The sequence below is a fragment of the Mycteria americana genome, chromosome 6, assembly GCF_035582795.1.
Source record: "Mycteria americana isolate JAX WOST 10 ecotype Jacksonville Zoo and Gardens chromosome 6, USCA_MyAme_1.0, whole genome shotgun sequence".
NCBI lineage: Eukaryota > Metazoa > Chordata > Aves > Ciconiiformes > Ciconiidae > Mycteria > Mycteria americana.
Genome location: NC_134370.1, coordinates 50,395,865 through 50,410,976, shown reverse-complemented (window position 1 = coordinate 50,410,976; position 15,112 = coordinate 50,395,865). Strand labels below are relative to the sequence as shown.

Genomic DNA, 15,112 nt, shown 5'->3' with positions numbered 1-15,112 from the left:
GAATTACTGAAGTTTACCCTTACCTGAACAGAAAGCAAAGTAAATGAAACTATAGATTAGCTATATATATTACCTTTTTTTTTTTTAAATCCCCACATCATCTCTTTCCCCTTGTTAAATGATGTCTGTAGACTACCCAATTATATCATAAGGTGATTGGCAGCATATTGGCCAATGGAGTCCCAGTCTTTATACTAGTAACACACAGTTTTTGTGAATGCATGAATTTCTTTTAGTCACTTCTACAACCTGATCATGATAAATACAGATTAGATAGCTGACACTAGAATCCTTGGGTTCTTCAGCTTACCAGGTGTGTCTGAAACAAAATAATTTTAATAGACTCAGAAGCATGGACCTTACTTATGTAACTTGTTTCTGAATGTGTTGAACTGTAGCTAATGCTACCTTATATAGGTTTTTGTCACTCGGTCAAAATAAATGAAAACAAAAAACCCCACAATTTTCAGCAGCTTGATTCTCTTTATTTTCATAAATGTTACATCACTTGATACACTGTATTTCCTAAAAGTTTCCAGTTTGGTACAGAGAGAACAGTTCATATTTTTACAAAATATTTTCTCATTACAGTATTTTGTTGCATTCTTTATTCATGCTTTTAAATTATCTGCAGTTACTGATTAAAAAAAAAGAAAATGTATGCCTAAGAAGCAATTTTAGCATACTTTACAGGACTATTTTGTATCTACCTGCCTTCCCTTGTCATAAAACACTTCACCATAGCAGGATGCTTCTGTATCCAAACTATCCTGTCAAAGTATTTTGATCCTTCGCATAACCTGCAGACTGCATCTTAGTGCGTGTTTTACTTGTACACAGTTTTAAACATTATTATGTTTAAATAGCTTGTTTTTTCTAACAGTCTTCTCATACATTGAAATATGGGGATGTACAGAGTTTACATTATGGTTGCTTTATTACCATCATCTATTATTTACCTATTTGTTTTGCTTTTGTAATAAACCTGCCCATGGTCCTTTTCTCCCACTGTTTAAGTCAGTTTATACACCAGGTGGCAATGTCTGCATTCTAGCAATGTGGTATGTATACTTCCTAAACCATTTTGTCTTCACGAGGGCATTCATTGAACTCAGTATGAACTTATTCCCAGAAGATCCTGTCATGGTCTGAAGAGACTTGGCACCAGTGGAACTTTACTCATGGAAACAAACCTAGTAGCCCAAAGTATTCAACCTGTCTTGACTTTCTGAATATTCATGTAATTTTCAGTTTCTTTATCAACCCCTTCTTAAACCATTCCTGTAAAGTTTAATGTACTACCTCCATCTTTTCCAGTTATTGCAAAAAGTAGTTGTCAAGCATAGCTCTTATTACTTTGAGATTAGCTGTTGTAAAGGTTCAAATCTCCCCCCCCCCCCCCCATTTTTAACAAAGCCTTCTTGGTCAAGCAAAGTTGAGACCAAGAGCGATCCTTATTCTACTACACATAGAAGAGACATCAGGTGCTGGGGTGGGGCTGCAGAGGTGGTTAGCAAAAGTTTTCTTTGATTTCACAACATACTATTTAATCTTTACATTTCATCTCCAGCCATCAAAGGTTGTAAAAACAATCCTGCTGTTCCTAGAATACATACCAGGATGAAAACCCATAGGAAAATACGATCGATTACCATGGCAACGTATTTCCAGTCATCCTGAATCTGAAAAATAAATTGAATAGCAAGTAGGCATGTTTATTGGATGAATAACTTGCATTAGCAATTAGTTCCATTCTATATAGGAAGCAGTTTTTTTTCCATGTGTAGATGCCTTTCATATATGCACAACTTACATATCTCTGTTTTCATTGACAAATGAATTAATCTTGAAGAAGCTTTATTTGAATATGCTATTTATGGCAAAGCCAAAAGCTACTTCTTCAAATACAAAAAGTTGTTCACCAAGACACTGGACTTCCCAAGATACAATTTCTCTTCCGTATGCCAAAAACAGAAGTGAAAAGTTCTACATGCTTAGGTCATCAGGTTTGTCCAGAAAACTTTACTGAAACAGACTGCTCCTACTGGTCTTTAGGCAGTATGTAACAAAGGTTAACAAAGGTTAATTGGTATATAGTTATTTGGTACATTTCTTATGTAGTACTGAAATTTGATTGTTCTCATACATGATGTAAAATTCATCTCCTTACCTTCCATGTAGAGAGGGAACCAAGTTTCCAAAAACCAGATTTTTCTAATTTTTTTTTTTTTCCCACAGTGGGCATTATAACAAGAGTGACCCTGAAGTATTATATATGTTGTATATTAATAGTAACTACATTAGGTCATCATTTTAGTTACTCTTGAGATTACAATTTAAATTACTTCATTTTTCTTCAGGAAGGCTAATAAATGAATAATGCATTTGTTGGTTTTTTTTAGCTTAGAATTCGTTTGTTAAGGCAGACTTAAAAAAACCAGAACAACCCCATATTTTCTATACCATCTAATTCTAAATAAAGTTCTGATCTCAACATAAACAAAATAACTTCATTCTAACTTTAAGTGCCATGCTGCAGAGGATTTAAATTCAGTGATGACTGCGGTGGTGTGGCTACTGTTCTTAGTATGTTTGAGGAATGTGATTAAAAAGAAAAGTTTAAATTTTTTTTATTGCCTCAAGATGCAGTTTTATGAAAGATGATGGTCCCCGTCTTGCAGCAGTTGTCTCATTTAGCTACAGCATTTTACTCTGCAGCAGCTGCAGAATAAGCAACAACATCACTGTGAAGGACATTCATTCTTACATTCTTTGTTATTGATGGTAAGATGTGGGAGGGAGAATGTAACTTTCTAAAGGCCACAGAGTCAGCAAATTCCACTATTAAGATTATAACTTGGAAAATCCTCACTCTGAATCTTGTAGGATGGATACTCAGGTATGTTTCCCTAGCAGTGGTTACCTTAACATGCTTCACTTAGTGTATGTGTTGTCAATAAAGAGAATGTTGTGCAACAGAGCTGCTCCCCAAAATTATCTACGTTCAAAATGGCACATATTTGTAATAGAGCTTGGGTAATTTACCTGTATAAAATAATGGTCTGTGTTGTCCTTTTTTTCTCTCTTTTTTTTTTTTTTGGGGGGGGGGGAAGATCTCTTGTTCTTACAAAACATGCTAATGGCAAATGGTAATTGCAGTTTGAGTAGTAAAATATGTTCTTACCTCTTTTGCTTCATTCTGCATTTTCATATTTTCTGCAATGTATTTAACACTTTCAATAGCATCTCTCATTTCTGGTGACAGAACTGAAAGTGAAAGTAGAGGATCCACAGACTCAGAGCTTGAACTTCTTGTGAGATTGCCACTGAAATCTGAGAACTTCATTCGTTGATACTGACAACAGCTGCATGCCGTATCTTGACATACAAAGCCATCTTTGCAGCATTTAGTTTCAGAACTGTTGAAGCAATTTAAGTTTGAAAACTCAGAAGTGAAAAATGGTTTTGACTTCTGATTATTCTCTTCATCACTGGCAGGCCTTGTCATAAACATGATCCTGGGAAGTAAGTTCAAGAAAATGGTTCTCACCCACACAGGCATTGTGTGTGTCTTGGGTGTTCTGTAGTGCACGTTAAGTACAAATACCGTAATGACAATAGATAGAGTTACAAATATCATGGTGAAAAGGAGGTATTCCCCAATAAGTGGAATTACCAGGGAAGTAGAAGGTATGGTTTCTGTGATAACAAGAAGGAACACTGTTAAAGATAGAAGGACTGATATGCAGAGTGTCACCTTCTCACCACAGTCTGAAGGCAAATAGAAAACTAAGACAGTCAGAAAAGAAATCAGCAGACATGGAATAATCATATTGATAGTGTAAAATAAAGGTAAACGTCTAATGTAAAGAGAATATGTGATGTCTGGATATATCTCTTCACAGCAGTTGTATTTGATGTCATGTTTATACCCAGGAGCTTTAATAATAGCCCATTCTCCGCTCTCCCAGTAATCTTTCAAGTTCATTGTAGAGCCAATTAAAACTAAGTCAATTTTGGCTTTATCGTAAGACCAGGAACCAAACTTCATGGTGCAGTTCTGATAGTCAAATGGGAAGTAGGTTACATCTATTTTACATGAGCTTTTAAATATAGCCGGAGGTATCCAGGTCACATCACCCGTGTATTTTAATAGGGCCTTTGTCTTGTCATCGACCTGGAAATCCCCAACTGCACTGTAAAGCAAATAAAAATAACAAAAATTAGAATGCAACTACTCCAGGTAGTTTCATAGATTAGGATCATAGACATTAACTCTTTAATCTGTTTTGGGAAAGTCAGCAATTACATGTTGACATGGAGCTGAATTGCATATGCTGGACTGAGTCAGCAGCTGTCAAATTTGCCTGGTTAAACTGAAATAAACAGCTGTATAAATTTACTATGGAGGATTTGAAAGGAAATATTCTCCCTTAGAATAATATGACTTACTGCGATCAATATTCAAAGCAGCAAATAGGAGATTGCAAATGGTAGTCAGACTAAGATGATCGTTGTAGGTCCCTTCCAACTGAACTATTTTATTCTAATCTGTTCTAGATCAAGCACATCAGAACCCAAGGGCTGGTAAGAGGATACCTGCAGTACTGGTACTTCACCTCTTCTGTGGGCAGTGCAGATAGTAACTATTGAAAGAGGGATTAGGGTTGGTGTATCTTTGCACAAGGAGAGTATTTGGTGAGGGTTTTTTTTAAGACCCACGTTGCTATCCTGATCACACAGATCATATAAGATCTGTGTGACAATTTCAGTTGTTTATATGAAAAAGTAAAACTAAAAAGGTAATTTAAAGGTTTAAGGCCACAGTTAGAAAAGGAGTGTCATCACTGTTGTTTCATAGACCTAAGTTTTGGATCTGTGTAGTTAAGTTCATTTCACTGAGAACTGCTTCCATACATAGCAGAAGGATCCATTTAGTTATGGTTTGGCTCCTCACAGTCACAGAAACTGACATCCAAAGTAGATTTACCTGTGGCTTTTATATGTCAACACTATTGTTGTAAAGGTGTCAACTTGCAAGTTGAACTGCTAAAAAGCTAGAATTTGCAGTTTTTTTCAGTTAAAGGACTGACTCATGGACAAGAACTCTCGTGTCTAAGGGAATTTCTTGCCATTTCCTTTGTAGAAAGTGGCAAAAATAATAGTAAAAGTGGGGGCTTGTGAAGGGGAAAAGCAAGGTTCACTTTGACCTGCCCACTTGCAGCTCCAGGTTTGGAGCTGGCTCCTGCCCAGTGATGCTGATGTAGATGGTATGGAGGCAAGTACAGCAATAGGGAGATGTGAGACACAGGTGTGTTGAAAAGCAGGCTTTTTCAGTTAATTCAGTGAACATGCTGCTGATTTTTTTTTAACTAGTAACACCACCCCCCTTCTTCCTGAATCAAGAAGATAAATATGCAAGAGTCTTACTTGTTGTATAAAACAATATCTGGCTTCCAGATCTGGCCAGATGGTACTCGGATGAATTCAGCACCTCCATAGTCCGCTGGATTCCACCGAAGCTTGTAATCGTTCCAGATCTAATGATGGAAGAAAGGAGTCTATCTTAGGTTTGTGAAGAAATTGAAATTCAGTGCACTAGACTCAAATCAAGTGCTGTCATATCACTTCTAGGGTTGTTTTATTTTGGATACTACAATGATTAGATGTTTCTTCCACAAACATGTATGTCTGATGTTTATTCACATGGAGATTGTGGGCCTGCTGGTCTAGATATGACTTAGATGTGTGTGACTCCATGTCCCAGGCATGTCTACTCAGTAGCTGAAACAAGGTGAAAGAGGGAATAAGACACTCTCTTGCCAGAGAGTGTAGGACTTTAATAATAACTTAGGTCTCAAAAAGCCAGGTATCTGTGAGGTGGTGAAAACAAATTGATAGGAGGCTGTGGTGCTAGATGTAAGCATTGAGTGAAGGACCCTGGGTAGATAGGTTAGAAAGAGCTGCAGCGTGTCATTGCTCAGTTAAGTAACAGTCTTGTTCATTAGGGCTTGTTAAACCACAGTTTAACAAAGTTGAATGTTAAGGGGAAGCCGGGAATTAAGTTGGTTATTAAGCTGACTGCAACAGTGAGTAATTGGATTTTTAACCCATAAAGATCCTTTTAAGTGAAATCAACATTTTTGGTTTGTTCTCACTTTCCGGGAGCTAAACAGCACGAAGTGATGCTGTGCACCGCCGTGCTGAGGTACTTCCTCTGTGCGTCGGTGTCTGGCAAGGCAGCGTGTTTCGGAGACTTCAGAGAAAAATATAGTATTTGGTGACTATATTAAGTGTAGGAGGGTTATGGCTGCAGCAGACGACTCGCAACCTAATTTAACAGCTGGACCACGAGCCAGGCCTGTATTTAAACGCTGCAGCACCCAGAGTCGGTGAGACGGAAAGGTGGAGGGGTCGGTGGCGGCGGCGACGACGACGACGACGACGACGACGACGACGACGACGACGACGACGACGACGACGACGACGACGACGACGTTGTTTCTGGCCGGTCAGTTAAGGAGCTCGGAGGTGTCCCCTTGCAGGGGCCCGGGCGCCAGCCCTGCCCGGGCAGGCGGCGCGGAGGGCCGGGCAGAGCAGGGCCGTGCAGCGCTGCTCCCCTCTGCTCCCCTCCCCTTCCCTCCCCTTCCCTCCCCTCAGCCCCGGTCGGGGGAGCCGCTGAGGGATCTGCCGCGCGGTGCCGATGCCGGCGCCCGCGGCGGGAGGCGTTCCGCGGCCGCCGCGCGCCGCTGGGGGGCAGCAGCACGCCGGCGAGGGCGTCCCGGCGGCGTTCCCGGCGCGGAGGAGAGCGCTGAGGGGGGCGGCCGTTGTTGGAGCCCTGGGCCCCGGTGGGGGCCTTGCCTGTGCCCGTGATGCCTCCCTAGGCTGCGCCTTTGCCCCGAGGGAGGGAGGCCTGGCGCTGGCCTGGCGAGCCCGGTGCTCCCGGGAGCTCGCAGATGCCTCGCTGGGCAAGCGTCTCTTCCTGCCCCCTGGCGCGGCCCGTGAGGGCCGGGATCCCCCCGCCCGGAGTGGGGAGCACCTCCCGCGCTGGGGAGGAGCTGAGATGGTGCTGTCTGGGCTATCAGAGAGCTCTACTTACGTGCTTCAGCCACAAGTTGGTTTCCATTATCTGGTTCACTTCGTCCTAGAAAACAGAGGTGTGTCGGGAGCGGCGCCGGCCCTCCCGTCGCCGCGAGCGCCCCGGCGGGGCGGGTACTCACCACCTTCACCAGCTGGGACATGGACACCTCGAACTGGATGATGACGGGGTCCGAGACGTTCTTGACGGGACGGACGAACTGGTTGTAGCTCTTGAAGAGGGCTGCGTAGAGCCGGTGCTCGGCCTCGGACCCGCAGCAGCCTGTGGAGGGCACGGCGGGGTGAGCGGCCACGGAGGCAGGTGCAGCACCCTCCGAGGCAGCAGGACCCCATGTGGGGATGCTTAGTCGGAGTGGGGGGTAATGCCGCTTTTAGTACCCATCTTGCTGTGTATTAATCACTTAGCATCCATGTGATGCGTCGGAAAAGGCCAAGCCTTGTGTAAGCGGGTAGTAGTGTGTCATGATTGGCATTTACTTAGGCTGGGAGAAGAAAAGCAATGAAAGGCAATGCTATGACAGAGTTTTCCTCATGTGCATCTTTGCAAATGGGTTAAAAAAATAGTTTCAGGGAGTTACTGAAGAACTGGAGGTGCAAAAGCACTTTCCCCTCACAGGCCTAGTCCCCTAGACCTGCCGAAACTGCAGGGGTGTGGAGCAGAGGAAGGGAAAAGTGTAACCCAACAGACCAGGCCGCTTGTAAGCTGTTGGAGTGTTTTGCAATAGGAGGATTCCCAGGAAATGAGAACTCTGCTTTCTAGCCTGAGTCATGGTTGCACGATTATAGTGATGGTAACAGCCTGCTTGTTAAAATATGAAAAAAAGGATTAAAAAAAGATTGACCATTATATTAAAAGACTTTTCAGCATATTCAAAGAAACGTGCTAATTATCTATTTATTATTCTAAGTAATTTTTATTCATAATATATTCCTGTTGTCCATTTTGCCACTGATAACTGCTGCTTATGGTGCCTTGAGACAGAAAGGCTGCAAACGGAAATTCTTAAACAACAAGGTCTTTCAACTGTTTCGGGATGAGGTGTGAGAGCCTGTATTTCAAACTACCTTTTTAGTCTTGGAGCTAGCTAGGCAATAGCCATCCTGACAACTAGGTGCTATTTAAAAGCCCACAGCCTTTTATTTTTAGGAGACTCTCTCTTAAAATCTCTTCTGGATGACACATCTTCAAGCACTCCAACTGAAAACCAAAAAAGGCCTGTTTTGTCATTTATGGATGACACTATGCAAATTTGGCAAAGGCACATAACTGAAGTCTGTTGAACATACTCCACAGTTCCTTTGAAACACAAATATGAATGTACAGATATTTGCAAGGGCATGTTTATTTTTTTTGCCAGACAGTTTTTTTCAGTAGAGAAAGAGATGGGAGGTAGAATTATCTGCAGGTGACTGATCTGTAGTGTTTCACAAAGCAGGTGTTACCTTCCGATCTTTGTAAGAGCTCCCTTCTCCCTAAGACAAGAGGGTTCCCCTCATGTGAAACTGTATTCAGCTAAAACCTGTTCCCCCCACCCTTCTCCTGTTCACTTGGAGGGCAATTTTATTTTCAGATTGGTGAAATCATTCAAGCCAACTTGCTAACTAAAAAATGAACGCATTTCTTTCACACTTTAACTGCTAGCCTTGCAGACTTGCCCTTATTATTTATTGGTATCTCATATCTCTCAGATCAAGATTTGCTGGAACAAATACTCCCAAATCTTTTATGTAAATAATTTTAAAGCTAGATCTTAACGAGTATCTATTATAATCAATCCCAAAGTGCCAGCCTTTTTACATATCACCCGCACTCTAATTAAATCTAGCATCCACTGTATCTAGAGAACTGCATTAATGTTTTTTTTTATTTAAATGTTTTGGTGCTTTCTATATCTGCAGAGAGAAGGTGCACTGTTTGCAGCACATATTTAAAGCTGTTTAATATTGTCACTTTCTTGTGGTCTTCTCTACAATATGTAAAACCACACCTTTACATGTAAGGTGCTTTCTCTTCTTAATGCTAAAATGGCTTTGTGTGTCCTGTTTGGCATCTTGAATCAGGACTACTTAACTACTTTACAAGGAGAAATAAAAAAAAACAAACAAACCAACAACAAACTATGTAACAAAAAGAGCTGTACTAGGATTCTCTAAATTTATCCATTAGTTTGGAGTCAGCTTCAGCACTTCTTAAAAATAATTTGCACCAAAGCCATCTCCTGTTCACCTTTTCAACACCCCCCCCTTCACCAACAAAGAATAAACAAATTAAGGATCACTCACCTTGACAGAGAAAGCAAACAGCAGCAGTTAGAAGGAGAGTGTGAGTGCTCTCCATGGTGTTATGAATTACTGCCTGTCGACAGAGGCTGTTGAAGATGAGCTTAGCTGCCAGGATTGTATGAGCATGGGAAGTACAGAGAGCTCCGCTCCTCCGATGCGTGAAACGCCTGGAAGCAGCAGACGGCAGGACCCCGAACACAGTTCTGCGCAGTGAGCTCCCATTAGGTTTGCTGTGCTGCCCCCTTTCTAGCTACCCAGGCTGTCAGAGCATTGGAAACAGCAAATAAATTGCAGGCAAAACAGATGTTATTGTAGGCAAAGAGCAGTCTTCTGGCAAGGATAATAGGCAAGAGTCCTTAAACTGGTGCATAAATGAACCTAGTTATCTGACAATGCTAAAGATTTTTCCAGTCAGCTGCTATACAGGATCCTTCTCTATCAGAAGCTCATGCCAAGCTACTAGGAGAAGTTTAATTAATAAAAATCTTATAATTGAATTGTGCTGAAACGTATATTGACATTAGGGATGCCTGATTTAGCAGTGAACTGAGATTATGGGACCTGAATTTCCAATTATGCTGCTAATGTTGAGGTTTTTTTCCTGCCTGTGTCTCGTCTTGCAAGCGCATGTGCTAGGTGCTTGATTGTATAAAAAGGATGTGCTATTCCCAGGAATAATTAAAGACATGTACAACTGTTGCCAGGATCTACGCCCAGAGTGATATACATAGCAGCTGGCATCTGGCAAGAGCCAGGGGTTTGAGTTGGAGACCAAACTTGACCAAAGCTCTTGAGAATAGCTGCCTTTGGACTGTTCCTGCTTTCATGGATTAGAAAGGTGAAATTTGGGAAGGGGAATAGGAGTATAGGATCCCAGCTTGATCCCACAAAACCTTATTGTTCAGGGTGAAGGAGATGGGGAAGAATAGGGAGTTGTGTTTGAAGTTCAATCATAAAATCATGAATTGCAAAGTGACTCATTTCTCAGGTGCCCATCAGCTTCCTTGTTAATTTATATGTTAGTTTTTGTGCCCCCTTGAATGACCAGGTGATGCAAGGCTCTTGCATGCAGTGGTTGTTGCACACATCTGGGCAGTCTGTGTGGAGGGAGGAGGGGGAGAGAGAAAAATGCGGGATTCCACCCTTGTTTTTGGAAATGATGACAAGGAAGCCCTGTGGGACAGGAGGCTGCACCCAATAGGTGCTTCACTCCCTGCCATTAGGGCAGGATAAATGATGACCCCATTTGGCACTGTGTTAAGAGGTAGCACTGGGAGAAGGAGAATCAGACTGGGTTCAGCTGCTCTTGGCACAGAACTTGTTTATCCTGTTTGCCCTGTCTCTCAGAGCATCATTCACTCCATCCCCAGACACATGCTTTTATGATAATTTCTGTAATTCTATTAGCTTGGAGGAAATAGGCTTTACTGTCCATTTGATTTTATTTCTTTTTTTTTCCAGAGAACTCATCTGCTTGGTCTTTTAGCTTAACCCTTTGTGGATACTTTTTTTTTGCATTTCCAGGGCATTGAGACTAGATGTTTTCCCTTTCTGCCTTCTTGGTTTCCATGTATAAGCAGCATTATAACTAAGATTTTTGTTTGTTTCTTTTTAGTCCCAACTAGAAATGAGCTAAAGCTTCAAAGATCAGATCATAACATGTGTTCCCCAAAAGTCAGTGCTTAAGCCTGAATAATTTGGAAACATCTGATCTGCAGAGGCAGCAAAGAACCATTGCCTCAAGAGATACAGGTATTTTAGCTTAATTTGCCTAGTTACCGAAAGTTTCAGTGGTGTTTGTATGCATGGGTATTTTGTTTCTAACATCCCGTGCTGGAGCTCCTGGTGAAATCAGCTCAGGTTTGTGGTAGGATTATTTTTATGGCTAGGGAGTGTGATGTGATAAGAACACATCACCATGACTGCATTGCAGAACTACATAGAAGCAGAATTTGTATGGGTAGGGGGAAGCTGATCTACCCAAGAAGATCTGCAGTAACAAACTACATAGCCTTTGCTTTTTAATAAACATGCCACTTTTAGAGGTGTTTTACTTTGTTAAAATTTGTTAGGATCAAATCTTAATCAATTCAGGTGATGAGGAAAAGGATATTTTCCCACTGTTGTCTGGGGTATTGATGCTCCCTCTATAAAAAGCCAACACTGCTGGTCTTTCTAGTTTGTTGTTGTTGCAGGGGTGTGGTAACAGTTCCAAATAAACTCACCTGGAGGCAGATGGTGCATGTGTGTGATGGTGTTCGCACTTCTATGTGTTCTGACGGAAGACAGGATTGGTCAGGGTTAAAGAGTTTTGTCATGGTAGGGAATGGGGATGGAGCCTTTTGTTTATTTATTTATAAAATAAAAGAGAAATATTTTATTTTTGAAATTTTGCCAAAAGATCAAACTGGAAAACCCTACAATTCTTTGACAAGTTAAACTGGGAACAGTTCTATGTATTACGTAGGCGGAGCTGCTGAGGGTTAGGCAAACATAGCATTTCCCATTCTGAAACCACAGTTTTAGGAAGTCAGATTTTTCAAAATTTTAGGAATTTGGGTGAAATTTTCCATTCTGAAGTTTGATATGGATTGAATTATTTCTGGAAACTTAAAAAAAATACAGTGGTGTTTTCCAAGAACATAACTAGGAAGAGTATATTGCTTCACTCATGATTAAAAAAGGAATAAGGTGGCCACAGTGTATGGAAAGCACCAGAGCCCACTATTTCCTGTATGCGGAGCTCTAGTTCTGCAGGCATCTCCCTGGGGCCAGGGATGTGCCTTTTGAAAGCTTCTTCTGGGTTTGTCAAGTCTGAGGCCTCTATCTGCCTGTGCTCTGTGTTAGCTGCTAGCTGAGCTGCCAAATCCTTTCTAAAACTTTTGTCTATGCTGGGGATAATTCAGCTGAAGGCTGCAGTTAGGGAGCCCAGTGTTATCAGTCATTACTGCTCATAAAGATAAAGCCAACTATGAGATAGGAGTACTGGAGGCCTCATTTCAGTTGCATTCAGGCAGTGAGGGGTAGGAGGAGAAGAAGAAGAAGAAGAAAAAGAGGAGGAGGAGGAAGAAGAAGAAGAAGAAGAGGAAGAAGAAGAAGAGGAGGAGGGGGAAGAAGAAGAAGAAGAGGAGGAGGAGGAAGAAGAAGAAGAAGGGGAAGAAGGGGAAGAAGAGGAAGAAGAAGGGGAAGAACGGGAAGAAGAGGAAGAAGAGGAAGAAGAGGAAGGGAGCAGGGAAAGGAGTAATGATTGGTAGGAGGGTGAGAGTGGGACAGAGCCAAAAGTGCTGTTGATGTTGGGTGAAAAGAGCAGAGAGAGGGGTCTCTGCTCTGCACGGGTCCAGTGTCAGTCGGGTGGACTGCAGGGTCTGCACCTGACTTGCTGCACCCTTGGTTGCTTGGCTGGGTGAGTCCCTCTCCCTTCTGCCCTGCAGGAGTGTGTAGTAGCTCACAGGTGCGTTAAGTCTGTGCTGAGGTCTGCGCTGCCTCTTTCAGATTCACTGTTCAGGATTATTGTGGGATTTAAAAGGGCTTCACCTTTACACTGTCTGTGCAGTGCTGGCAGATGCTCTGGCTTCTCTGAAGCAGAAAAAGCTTCTTAGCAGCTGGAGCAGTGTGTGCACGTGTGCTTGTGATGTTCTGTGCCACGGCAGCTCCCGGCATAGAACCTAACACAGAGGAGCATCTCCCTGCATGGCTGAAGGCACCCCTCTGCTCCCATGGGTGAAGGCACCCCTCTGCTCCCAGGCGGCTGCCTGTGCCCCATCTCATCTCACAGCTGTTTCACTTGCCTGCAGAGAAATAGCTCTGCTCTCTAGGTTTGAGAAGGAGAAGACATTTGAGGTGGGGAAAGCAGGTTTGACCCATTTAAACTTTATACCGCCCACCAGTCACCATGGGAAATGTCCAGAACGGTTAATGTTTGGGGAGGTGACCAGAGCATTGCCACCCTCTGGGAGAGAAGGATGTGGCAGCTTCTATGGTCGCAGGCCATACCTGCATTAATAGGGCTGTCCCACAGTCATCCTTCACCTTCTTGTCCTGTCTTCAGCAGCGGACATAGTTACAGTGCATAGAGGAAGGGGAGTGGAAGGGAGGATGACAATGTTACAACCATTTCTTCTTCTAGCATATGACCTAAGGGAGGTGCTGCTGCTGCTCACATAGCCTCACCCACCTTGCTTCTGGTACTTTTTCATTGTATCTTTCCTAGGCTGCCGCACACCAGGCCATGCTCCAGTGCTCAGGCCCCCGGGAGAGCCCTTCCAGTGCTGGTGTGTGTGTGTGGCAGGGGGGGCAGCAGTGCTGGGGAGCGCATGGGCAGGGAGGGAGTGAACACAGGAATCAGCAAAGGTCCCGGAATTGCTCTGAACAATTGGAAAGGTGTTGGTGTAGCTGTTTTGGCATGCCTAAATCTATGTAGTTATCTGTAGCTGCCTGGGAATTGTCATCTAGGTAGAGATGTAGCCCAGTTTTGATGAGGGCAAATAAAGCCGGAGCTGTCTTCATCTGTGGCTTGTTGAAGAACACAGGTTTAGGTGTCAGCTAATCCTCCCCTGGGACAGGTGATCCTCAAATCCCCTTCACAAGTACTAGTGGATTTTAACAGTTTGGTCACCAGTCATTAGTTGTACCTGTCAATGGTGGTAAAATTGTTATGTGTTCTGAAAACATCCCAAGGAAACGCTGAGATTGGTTTAGCTTGAAAAATGCCAGGAGCCTACTTCTCTTTTTGCAGGTTACGAGCTACCTGGAACAAAGTGTGGTGGGCTTGTCCTGTGATGGGAGTCTAGGGCCTTGATCTATCCTTTGCCAAAGACTTTAAGACTGTACATGCATTATGTGCTTTCCTAGCTAATTTGTTGAGGATTATGCTTAAATCTGCATTAAAATCTCCCCAGCAAAACATGCAGGTCTGTTGGTTCTCAGGTGTCTTCTCCTCATTCTAGCTGCCTTTTACAGTTGTCTTCTCCAGATGCTTTCCTGTGCTCTTAGCCTTAGATTCATGAAAGTGTATACGAACCCCAGTTACATGAGCTGTTAAAGTTGCAGGAACATTTCAGGACTAAATCTTACATTTTATTTATGTTTCATCATTGAACAGAGTATATAAATGTTTGTTTACTATATATTAATTTGGCCTCTGTTGGTCAATCAGCTATCAGAGGTGGCAACGTGAGAAACCTATTAGTGGTTAGCTCAGAAGTATGTCTCTGTTTCTCAGTTCAGTTTTAAATATCACACAGCTCAACACACTCAAACAACTAAACAGTGATTCCACCTATAAAGCTCTTTATAAATCAGACACAAATAGTTTTGATGCATTTGAAGGAAATAAATGTCATAGCAATACCTTCTTTGTAATAGGGAAATTGCAGTATTCTAAGGAAAGAAAATGTCCTTCCTAAGGCGATGTATGTAAAATACTTTTTTAATAATAATCCTTGTGAGCCAGGATGGCATATTGTACAGTAAACTTTCTCTGTAATGTTCAGACTTCAAATAATTGAAAAAAGGGCCAAGATATCACCAGAAGTACTGAACTCATTGGAAAAAATAATAGTTCTCTGTTTGTTTTGGGTTTTTTTCCCTATCACAACAAGTCAAATCCTACTTTCCATTTCCCTACTCTAAATCTGATGTAAGAGCAACTCAGTTGGCATCGCTGTGGAGGGGAACTGAGAGCAGAATGAGACCCAACATCTATGTAAGTATTGACAATTTTAAATGACAA

The 15,112-nt window shown here is 42.3% G+C and overlaps 1 protein-coding gene across 1 annotated transcript; it reads right to left on the bottom strand.

Annotated features, from left to right (window-relative positions):
• Positions 1-1,487: 1,487 nt before the first annotated feature.
• CHRNA3 (cholinergic receptor nicotinic alpha 3 subunit) lies at positions 1,488-7,339 on the bottom strand. The gene is made up of 5 exons (XM_075504183.1): positions 7,221-7,339; positions 7,100-7,144; positions 5,431-5,540; positions 3,185-4,196; positions 1,488-1,682 (listed from the first exon to the last, which is right to left on the bottom strand). Exons 1-5 carry the CDS (start codon positions 7,239-7,241, stop codon positions 1,554-1,556), a joined length of 1,317 nt encoding a protein of 438 aa, XP_075360298.1. The 5' UTR covers positions 7,242-7,339; the 3' UTR covers positions 1,488-1,553.
• Between the last annotated feature and the right edge of the window lie 7,773 nt (positions 7,340-15,112).

Excerpts from the sequence above, each read along its gene's own strand:
- CHRNA3 (XM_075504183.1), bottom strand. The coding sequence starts at position 7,241 with ATGTCCCAGCTGGTGAAGGTG. Across the intron at positions 4,197-5,430 it reads GATATTGTTTTATACAACAA|TGCAGTTGGGGATTTCCAGG; the intron begins GTAAGACTCTTG and ends TTTGCTTTACAG. Across the intron at positions 1,683-3,184 it reads TGCAGAATGAAGCAAAAGAG|ATTCAGGATGACTGGAAATA; the intron begins GTAAGAACATAT and ends TTTATTTTTCAG.